General features: G+C 43.0%; 1 protein-coding gene and 2 non-coding genes across 6 annotated transcripts; all 3 read right to left on the bottom strand.

Moving 5' to 3' along the window:
- Window positions 1-4,415: 4,415 nt before the first annotated feature.
- On the bottom strand, window positions 4,416-10,933 carry LOC100194554 (solute carrier family 25 member 3). Of its 4 annotated transcripts, none has more exon segments than NM_001139640.1 (8): window positions 4,416-4,875; window positions 5,449-5,559; window positions 6,080-6,252; window positions 6,925-7,106; window positions 7,350-7,529; window positions 8,979-9,103; window positions 9,819-9,866; window positions 10,134-10,289. In NM_001139640.1, coding segments are annotated over 6 exon segments (813 nt in total). In that variant the 5' UTR covers window positions 8,985-9,103; window positions 9,819-9,866; window positions 10,134-10,289; the 3' UTR covers window positions 4,416-4,714.
- On the bottom strand, window positions 5,079-5,259 carry LOC123743890 (small nucleolar RNA SNORA53). The gene has a single exon (XR_006770742.1). It is a non-coding gene; the product is annotated as a small nucleolar RNA SNORA53 (small nucleolar RNA).
- LOC123743889 (small nucleolar RNA SNORA53) lies at window positions 6,447-6,679 on the bottom strand. Its single transcript, XR_006770741.1, has one exon. It is a non-coding gene; the product is annotated as a small nucleolar RNA SNORA53 (small nucleolar RNA).

Raw genomic sequence — 10,933 nt, forward strand, 5'->3', positions numbered from 1 at the left:
CTCCCAGGACTTCTACTTCAACACCCAATGTTGTTTTGGCTCCAAATAATCCATAGTTATATCCAAATAGCTGCGTTTTGTTCTTGCGTTCAAGACACTATCCGAAGGGTGACGCGCCGGCGCGTATCGTGACAAAAAATTTCAAAATATTCCATTACCGTACTTCGAAGCATGTCAAACGCTGTTTAAAATCTATTTTTATGCAATTTTTCTCGTAAAATAGCGATAATATTCCAACCAGGAGACGTTGTTTTCATTCAAACACTGAAAATAGAAAATGGAGTCTTCACATGCACGCGCGCACCAGTGTCATTGTTCTCAGAACAACCACTTGCCAAAACCCCTACTGTTTTTCGCTCAGGGACTGCAGAGTTATCATTCAACGTTCTGGCGCCTTCTGAGAGCCTATGGGAGCCTTAGAAAATGTCACGTTACAGCAGAGATCCTCTATTTTCGATAAAGAGGCTACAGAAGGCCAAGAAATGGTCAGACAGGGCACTTCCCATATAGAATCTTCTCAGGTTTTGGCCTGCCATATGAGTTCTGTTATACTCACAGACACCATTCAAACAGTTTTAGAAACTTTAAGGTGTTTTCTATCCAAATCAAATAATTATATGCATATTCTAGTTTCTGGGCAGGAGTAATAACCAGATTAAATCGGGTACGTTTTTTATCCGGCTGTGAAAATACTGCCCCCTATCCTAAACAGGTTAAGTCACTCCTACTTTCTCAGCCAATGAGGTGAGAGGACACTGATCCTGTTAAGGACATCCAGTCAGCTGCAGCAAGGGCATTGTTTGGTGAACATGCAAGCAGGGGGCGTTTAGTGTGGTGCAGCAAGCTCTCTCCCTCGCTCTCTCTATTTCTCTGTCTTTTTTTGTCTCCCTCCCACGTCTCTGTCTTTAAGTCTCCATCTCTCCCACCTCTTCTCTCTCTCTCCCTGTCAGATGTCCTTATCATCACACACACGGTGGGTACATGTGACTGACTACAGGGCACAATGACACACAGTCCAGTCCCACCATTAACAAGGTCATGAGTGGTAGCAAAGCTTGTTGTAATGTGAAGCACTTGAGATTTGGTTTCAATTTATCCCCTAAAATACGTGGAATGAATTTGATGGGAAAGGGTCATATGACAGGAAAGGCCAACCTCTGTATGTTAAAAATGCTTTATCTGCCTTCCCAATGAAAACTAGTTTGAAAAGTAACATATTTTACAGAAAATAGATGAATGCTTTTGGACGATGCACCATGCTGCCATGTTGACAACATGACCGAGCAGCGCAGATTACTGTTAGATTTGAGAAGGGTGCTCCTCCCTCACCGCTTTTGCCTGTTCACGTAACGGACAATAGACCGGTGCCTCAGGGCTCAGCATAATCCAATCTGCCCAATGATAGCCATTGTTCCTTCTATTAAAGGACACATGAGTCAAAACTTAACCTTCAAGACACAATAGATGGGCACGGTAACCAGATTCGATTTCCTTTAGTCTGACTGTATGGTAAATATAGATGTTTTCAATGTAACGAAGGACAATTATTTTGCATTCACACATTGGATAACTGACCTCTATCTTGGCCACAATCCCTGAATGTGTTTCACACAACTATATCATCAAGTGCCATGATCAATGAGAAACACTAGTCACATGATGCATGAGTTTCACCTCACGTTTCCCACATAGTAAGTTAGCTACTGCTTTATACTACACATGACAGAGGCCCATGAGGTTGGCCGGAGGCTGTTCACTACATAAGTTACAGAGGTACCATTTCAGATACACAAGACTCAGGCGCAGCCCACACCCTAACTCGGCCCAGCTCGTGACACAGGAACACTGGCTACTGTTTCAGAGTGACCTCCACAAAACCAACACAAGGGCAGAGACACAATGGAGTGGACACACACACTTCTGCATGACAGCACAAACATTCACACATGCGCACACACAGAGGAGGAAGGATATTCATATTAACTGTTTCCTGTGCTGTGGTCAGCTGTGGTGCAATCAAATAATGAATAAACTGCAATAAGTGCCTGATATAAAATAGTTCCAATATCACCAGGGCAGGCTCAGACTATTTCCAATATCTTGTGTTTCCATAGTATTACCTTTGAAGCTTTTCAGGACTTCTCTCAACTATAGTAATCTTCAGTTCCACATTGGGTCTTCAGTTTCATCTTCAGTTGTAGTACTAAAATAACATTGAAGATAGAAGTGGAAAAACATTGGCAGGCCTGTCTCGCTGGGGATTGGGAGCACTGGCACTGATGGGATGCAGCTGTCGCCACGTCAGTAGTCCACATAGATAAAATAGGGACCAGGGTAAAAATAGCAAACCCGAGCTTGTCACCCTCAGCAGCTATCCTTTTAGAGTTTACACCCCAGGACGATGTTAACTTGAGGAAATGTTGCATTTATTCTATTTTACTGAGCCATTAGTTTGTTCTTATATTTGATTTATTGTGTATCCTGTACATATGACTAATACAACTTAAAAGTATAGTTATCTATAAGCAGTACTGAGCATCTCTGGAATGTTAACTTGCTTGAGGTGGTAGTTAGTCCTGGGAAGTACATTACAAGTACTAATTGATGAAAGGAAAAGTGTATACATATGATGCATTAGGCTACATAACACCACAAGTAATAGTTAATAAATTACTAAATTACTGACTGAATTATTCATACCATGATATCAATATCTGTAGAGCAATTTCAGAATCTTACACATTTTGGGAATATATTCCATGCTCACCAACATCCCCTTTTTAAAATAATGTTTTTTTTTCTAACAGCAGTAGCAGCAGAGTACATCTGAGTCATTACTATTTGAAAGCACTCAATGGTTACCACGTTATGCAGAGGTCACCAAGGGGTCACAAAGAAATGGGAATCCATTTCCCATGACCCCTCTCAACCTCAACATTCCACAGACCTGATCTCCAGGTACACGAACACATCTAATTTCCTGGAAACATCGATTCCATTGTGTCTGCCGCTATCAGGGAACGGAAATGTGAAAAACCCATTATTAAAAAGCAGCCAAATGGATTATAATGGCCTCGTTACTGAACACAATGCGGTCCGATTAACATTGGGAGGCTGTTGATGTGACACCTCTTGGGTTCATTGTGACGCATGCTTGATATACTAGTCCATTAGATTCCCCCGAGCCTCAGGTAGTTCTGCTCACCTCCTAGCCCTGCACCCAAATCACATACTATCAATGCTCATGCCTCCATTTTACAAAGCAGAATGACGCAGGCAATTTTGATGTTCTGACAAGATGCATTTTTAATAAATGGGGTCATCCTCTATCCAGGGACAGTCATCAGATATGAGCATCACTAAAGACAAATATTTTTTTGTGTATCACAAAGTAATACAAATGCAATCAATATTCAGGTCATCTGTTCTGACACAGGCTGTACATGGTATACATCTCCCTCTAGTGTTTTAGAGAACAGAAACAAATCCTGCACCCGTTTCTATGGTTATAGAGCTCCACAAAGGGTGTCATAATAGCCACAAAACCTCCTAGCGGTAAAACAGGGAAATGGTTCCAATTGTTTTTCCACCAATCATTTTTCCCAAAGGAAATTTTAGAAACACTCAAAATAAGGGCTGTGTTTCATGTAGGCTTACCCTGGAGGGATGTTTTGATAACCATGTAAATCTCTCCTGGACAATGTGACATTTAGCAATATATTCAGCTTTATTTACTCTCAGATCCCGAAATCCTAATCAGCATCAAAGTAGACATCATGCAAGACAAATTCCTGCACTTCATCTCTAGATGACACCTTTGCCAATAGGTATTGTGTCATCTTAGAACTTGTACAAGAGAGTTTAAAGAAATATAGACAATTCATAAATTACTACACTTAGCTAACATAGTAAATCCAGAGATTCTTACCTTTGCCTTGATTCAGCAGTCTCATCGTGGCATTTGTAGTACTTTATGATAGCCACATTAGCATACCATTTTTTTTTGGGGGGGGGGGGTAAATACAGGCGAATATACTGATAAGTCACTGTCCTAAAGAGATTTACAAGGTTACATTTTCTATATTTTTTTTAAAGGAACTCCTGAAAGTTGTAGTATAGGAATGCACAAGGTGCAATTTCTCAGTTGGTTAGTGCAGCATCAGTTCCTCATGTAAATGTTAGTCATTGCATACCTTAGAAAGCTATTTATAACTTGTCAGAAATGTCCAGATCAACTAGACCATGTCAGCCAATGTTTGTTTTTTTTGCCCATAGATAGTTGTAATTTTTTAGTTACTCAAATCAAATGGACACGGCAGCTTAAAATGTATAGCATACCAATATACCACTTATCCACAATACCAAAAGTATTTTATTTTCAGTGGAAAACTTCAAGAAATTAAAAACAGGACATGTTTTAGAGGGAAACATTTTAATAATTAAATAATTTCCACATTACTAATGACATGAGTGGATAAAACCAGACCATGTTTCTACAGTACGTATATTTTCCTGTACCTCAGTGCAGAGAGGGGACAAACATGGATCCCTCCCTTCCGGTCTCTCTTTCTCTTAAATATACATGGGAGGAACAGCCCTGGGCCTGGAGAAGAGGAGCTGCTTTAGGAACATAAATATAGAAAACAGAGCTGTGTGCTGCAGCCAGGGGGGTGAGGTGAGAGGGGGTCCTGGAGATGAAGGTCGTTTTATTGTTTTACTCAGTGAGCCCCAGCTTCTTCTTGAGGGACTCTGGCATCTCGGGGGGAGGGGGACGGGGCAGGCGGAAGTAGACCTTCACGGAGTCGTAGATGAACCACTGCAGAGCGGTCAGAGTACCGATCATGATGATACGGGCAACCAGGCCCTTCCAAACACCTTAAAGGGGGAGAGAATGGGAGAAGGGAGGTGTTTGCTAGAAGTGTATAAATAAATTATACTTTTTTTGTTTTTGTTTCTTTGAGTGGGCCAAACACTCAATGTTGGGCAGTCAGACATGCAAGATTTAAAAAGGCCGTACTCAATAGAACGACTTTACATTGAACGCTACTGGACGGTACCCAAAAGGGACTAAAACAAGTGTTAACCACCCCCAGCCTGGCTGGGGAACAGGTAGACTGCTCTCACACACCAATGACTCAAGCACCTCCAATTGTACAGCCAGAAAGCTGCTGAGGGCCTCCAGGCTGGAGCTGCAGCACTCAGAGACAACAGCACCAGCACACAGGAGCACCCTCCAGAGGTGGATCTGAGGAGCGTGTTGTAGGAGTTGGGCCATTAAATATTTTTTAAATTTTTATTTATTTATTTATTCAGACCCACCTATCCTCGCCCAGTAAACTGAGAGGGTTTGATTGGATAAAGTACCCTGAGGTACCAAATCACATCAGTGATATCTTTGAGGAAGGATGCATTTCCTAAATGAGACAAGCCCTATGGTTGTCCACTCACCTTTAGGTCCGAGCTTCTTGAGCACTTGGACGGCGGTGCTGCCACTCTCCTTATTCAGTACAGACACCACTGAGTCCGCTGGGTGGGACACGATGGCACAGAACACACCAGCTGCAGGGGACAGACAAATCATCAGCACACTCCTATATAGGACCACTATATACCCTCAAACAGAAGCCAGGGTCATCTTTGTCAAATAAGTAACACTTGTTTTCATTTTCCGTTGCAAAACGTTTTGCTATGGTGTGCACTAATGAATACGACCCAGGTCTCTCTGGGTAAGAAGTTGCCATTGGTCACAGATCTAGGATCATATTACGCTTCCCCAAATCCTAACCAAATTGTATTTGTCACATGCGCCGAACACAACAGGTGTAGACCTTAGTGAAATGCTTACCTACAAGCCCTAACCAACAATGCAGTTTAAAAAAAATTTACAAAATAATTAAAGAGCAGCAGTAAAATAACAATAGCGAGGCTATATACAGGGGGTACCGGTAGAGTCAAAGTGTGGGGGCATCGGTTAGTCGAGATAATATGTACCTTAGTTATTACGAGGACAACACAAACATGACTCAAGGTGAGCTCCTAGACCCACCTTTATCCTATTTCCTGTGGTACTACTACTCACCGATGTAGCCGGCCGTGAAGGTGACGATCAGCTGCTCAGCCTTGGTGCAGTCAGCACGTGGTTTGGGCACCACGTGTTTGTAGAGCAGCTCCACGGTCCTCTCAAAGCAGGCAAACTTCATCATGGTGTAGGGGATCTGCCGCATCCACAGGGGAACCACACCCTTGTAGAACCTGAGAGTTCCGTACATACAGATCAGAGTTCTCGTCTCTCTGATCAGAAACAGGTGAAAGCAATATGGTGGTCACTAACAAGGCACCGACTTTCAGCAGTCAATTATCCCCACACAAGAGTGTAAAGGAGATGAGAACAAACTACATTAGACTATCAAGGCGCAAACCTGGGAAATACCATTAGGGCCAATGGGATTGTCCATCCCCCAGCATAGCTCTACTGGTAGGGTTCCATCAGTGGAACTGAGGGTTGCCAGTGCAGCAGGGGTGCTGGGAGGCAGGTAGACTGCTCTCACACGCCAATGACTCAAGCACCTCCAACTGTACAGCCAAAAAGCTGCTGAGGGCCTCCAGGCTGGAGCTGCAGCACTCAGACAACAGCATCAGCACAGGAATGCCCTCCAGAGGTGGATCTAAGGAGCGTGTTTGGTGGTAACCTCTCAAATCAGCTATTGGGAGCAAGAATTACTTATGCAGGCTTATGTTCCATACCAGCCATGAAACACACAATCTAATAAAGGCCACAAGTTGAAGCAGGTTTGTTCACCTAGTGTAGGAACAAAAACATACACCTCATAGCTGTCCCTGAGAAGGATGGAATACCTTTACAGGTTATACAGCCTCCAAAACAAATACAAAAACCGAATGACATCACAAACAATATCTACTCACGCCCATACTCCCTCCTCTGCAAACATCTTGGGAGCACACTGTCTGAGGTTGTTGGCGTAGCCGGGGCAGGTCTGGATACGCACTTTGCAAGCCTCCATGGGGGCCAGGGCAATGTCAGCAAAGAACTCTGCACTGGCAGACGCAGCCAGGTACAGGGATGTCCTCCACAGGTAGGTGTTCTCCTGTTAGATGAAAGGGGGCGAAGTCAGTTGTGGTCCTTTGTGGGCTAGCAAAACAAATGCCATATGTTAAGTCCCACAGGGATTACATATAAATACTAAAAATGTAAGTGCTCACTGTACTGTAATTGGGTAAAAGCGCCTGCTAATTAGCATGCAATTAATTATTTTGGGTGGGTGAACTGTTCCTTTAAAAACACTGTAAACATGGGAATCCAACAGTGTTGGTTCCTACCCCTGACTGACCTCTCCAAGCATGTCGCTGTAGAAGATCTTGAACATCTCATAGAAGCCAAACTTGCAGAGACCCTGCATGGAGTAGCCGATGAAGGTAGGGGCCCAGCCCTTAGCCAGCCCTCGGGCTCCATCCTCCTTCAATGTGAGGGAGAAGCCTTTGCCAATGCTCTTGTATTTGTCAGGGTCCACCTAAGGAAGAAAAAACAATCGATTAGTAGAGAGTCAAAGGAACAATGGGACTAGAGCCCCATGGGCTGAAATCTAGGTAATTTTATCTAAGGTTTCTAGGCTATGTTCATTTAAAAATTAAAATACTAGCTAGGTTTCAGGATGTGAACTAGGGGGTTATCCAGATGAACATTACTACTTATAGCTAGTGATTTATCTGATGTCTGCTAATCTACAGGAATCTTCCGCCCAATCCCAAATCGAGTTTTCCGCCCAATTTTTTCCTCATCTATTCAAGTGCATAGGACTTAAGGGTACATTTGGGACTGCACGGTCTTGACGGATTTTAAGGCCACAATTGTTGAACAATCCCTCTGGGACAATAAAGTTGAAACTAACTTCTTAGGTGTAGATTTGGGATTGGGCACCTTTCCTTACAGGAGCTATGGAGGCCTTCACACAGCAGACAGCTACAGGGGGTACCACAAACCTGGATGCGGCACTTGACAAGGTCGAGGGGTACAACAGCTGTGTGTGTGAGGCCGCAGCTCAGGATACCCCCAAACCCACACAGGGCATAGTATTTTGTTGAGCCAAACTCACAGCTCACATCTGCAGAGTCTGCAGCAAAAAACAACAATACGTGCCCAACATGCAGTCACAACACACGCAACACAGGACAATAATCACCAACAAACATGCCACCATTACATTAGAACACACCAGGGAATGAGCCAGATTAAATTTCAAACACTTGTTAATCAGGGTTTAGGTCAATTCCTTTATAAATTCTGGAAGTAAACTGACAATCCAATTTATCTCAATGCTTGTCTATGATTACATTTTTGCATTTGAATCAGTTTCCAGTATACTTCCTGAATTTGAACATTTACAAAAAAATAATAATGAGTGTTGAAGCATCAGCTGCATAGTTAGTTAAAATAATACATATAGCTTACATAAATATATTAAGCGTTTATACTTTAGTCAATTTTAAGCTGGGAATAATTCCATTGAGGTGTAAATTACTTGGGCTTTTTAACCTACTTATAAAGCTATAGGCTACATTCTAGCAATGCATAGCTGCAATTTGATCATGTTATAAATAGCAGAGTGAACATTCTGAACATATTTTCCCATTGTCACTCCTGACCTTTCAGTGACCTACAAGTCCTTTAGCTTTGGATTGGGAAGGGGAATGTAGCAGGCAGGGAGGTTCATTAAACAATAACAGGAACACTGGTGATTGTGAATCACACACTTACCATGCGATGTAGGTTATTCAAAAACAAAATCAGGTGATCAAGTGGGATAAAACGTGAGGAACAACAATGACAACGATTTCACCACGACTGCACAAAACCGGGCTGCTTGTTACATCCATTCTCCCATGCAAATCGCATTTCAGACAACAAAAACAACACAGCGTGTTGGGTTTTAAGTGGCTCCAGGCCACAGGGATAGACAGACCTGCATTCTGCATTTGACCAGATCGAGGGGCACAAGGGCTGCGTGTGTGGTGCCACAGCTGATGATGCCACCAAACCCACAGAGGAGTAAATACTTCCGTGAGCCGAACTCACAGCTGTCTCCCTCTGAAGAAAGAGTCAGGCAATACTTTCAAAATGGGGACTTGGTGTTGATGTTGATCATTAGAAAAGTGGTAATAAGTAAGAGCAAAATGCATCTTCACTAGGCTAAAGGCCAAATTCAAGTGGAGCTTAATTGTGTGTGTCCTGTCCTATGTAGTCTGCATAGGCCTATATCACAGGTGCATAGAGCCATGCACACATAGAACATTTACTCCCTGTGAGGGCAGACTGTTGTGCAACAGGCCCTGTAACAGCAGAGCAGACTAGCTATATAACTAATCAACCAACCAGCACACAGTATTTAGGCTATAAAAAAGGACACCGGCCAGCAAGCTCCAAAACTAACCAAAAGCCTGACCCAAACATGGTGGTTCAATAATAGCTAATGTCATCTTTAGAACTAGGTCGGCTAAGCCGTAAAAACCAAAAATATTCAATAGAAATATTTAATTAAGCCAGCAATGAAAAACAGCAATAATATTGCAATGGTCAGAATATAACAGGGGTTGCTGAAGGCCATGCTTTACGTTACAAAAAGGATAGCATTTCAAGTGATCCTAAATCTTGACAAAACTTCTCAAACCTATCCGAATTGAGAACCAATGCAATGACCCCGTCTAGGGGTCAGACGCATATCATTAGCTGGTTGGTGTGCTAGAAAGCAATACAGACATTGACCTAACTTCTACTTTGCACGTTTGAGTCAGTGGCCTCTCACCTTAGTTTTGAACAGCGATTGGGGGGGTCATGAATTCAGTTCAAATACCTGCGGCATATTTCAAAGTTTACATCTGCCCTTCCGTGTCCTCCATAGACAAGGCCTGTCTTTGACATTACACATTTAATGACAGTGGCTAGATAGCTGTGAACGTTTGACGAACACACAAGTCGTATATATTAAAAAGACACATGTTGAATAAAATCGGTATCTCGTCTTATCATTGATTCAGTTGACTGCGTAATTGCTCGCTAGCTAGCTAACGTTACTTGCTAACCGTAACGTTACTTGTTAGCATGCAGAACCTTGGTTTACCAGCAATTGCTGCGGCAGCGAGGTTGCGGCTCTGTCCATTTGCGGGGAGGCTCTGTTTGGGCTCCTCGATTTCTTGGAGGGAGAATAGCGGGGCGTTGAAGGGATTAGCCCGGGACAACTGCGTTAGTGTGGTCGGATACATGGTGTCCAAAACCGGTCTGTAGAGTGAAAGCGAATGTTAGCAAGCTAGCTCACTACCTTGCTGTAGAAACACGATCAACAGTAAAACAGCTCAGCTTACACTGACAACAGCCTAGGAAGTGGTTTCGAATGTCACGTGGGGATGTAGCTATAATTTGACATCCAGACAACATTGAATGGAAAGGCAAACAGTATTAGATCATGTTATTGTTGGTGTGAGCTAGCTATTCCTCTAGTTAGCTACAGTACGTTAGCTTGCTCACTACTAGCTGATTAGCTAGCTTTCCCAAGGTGGAACGGTTGCGCAAGACAAGTTAGCAACATAAAACATTCTAAACGTCCTAAACAAAGCATTACAGTAAAGACTTAAGAAACCATTCTACTCTAACATTGTGAAATCGAATTGTTATGTTAGATATCTCGTAGCACTGCACTCACTCTCTCCGTGTCTTAAAATGGAGCCTCCACTCTACTTCAACCGGCGGTCACAGGGGCCGAACGACCTCGCGATAAATCATTTTGTCCTTCCATGACGTCACGGGAAAAATTGGGATAGTCCTTCTGCGTCCCGTCCTATCAGGGACGATATACGGAATGACAGTTCGACCAATGAAAATGCGGGGTCCAATCACGAAATAGGACTTTCCTAGGCCTTCAGT

This window comes from Salmo salar, chromosome ssa07 (assembly GCF_905237065.1).
Source record: "Salmo salar chromosome ssa07, Ssal_v3.1, whole genome shotgun sequence".
NCBI lineage: Eukaryota > Metazoa > Chordata > Actinopteri > Salmoniformes > Salmonidae > Salmo > Salmo salar.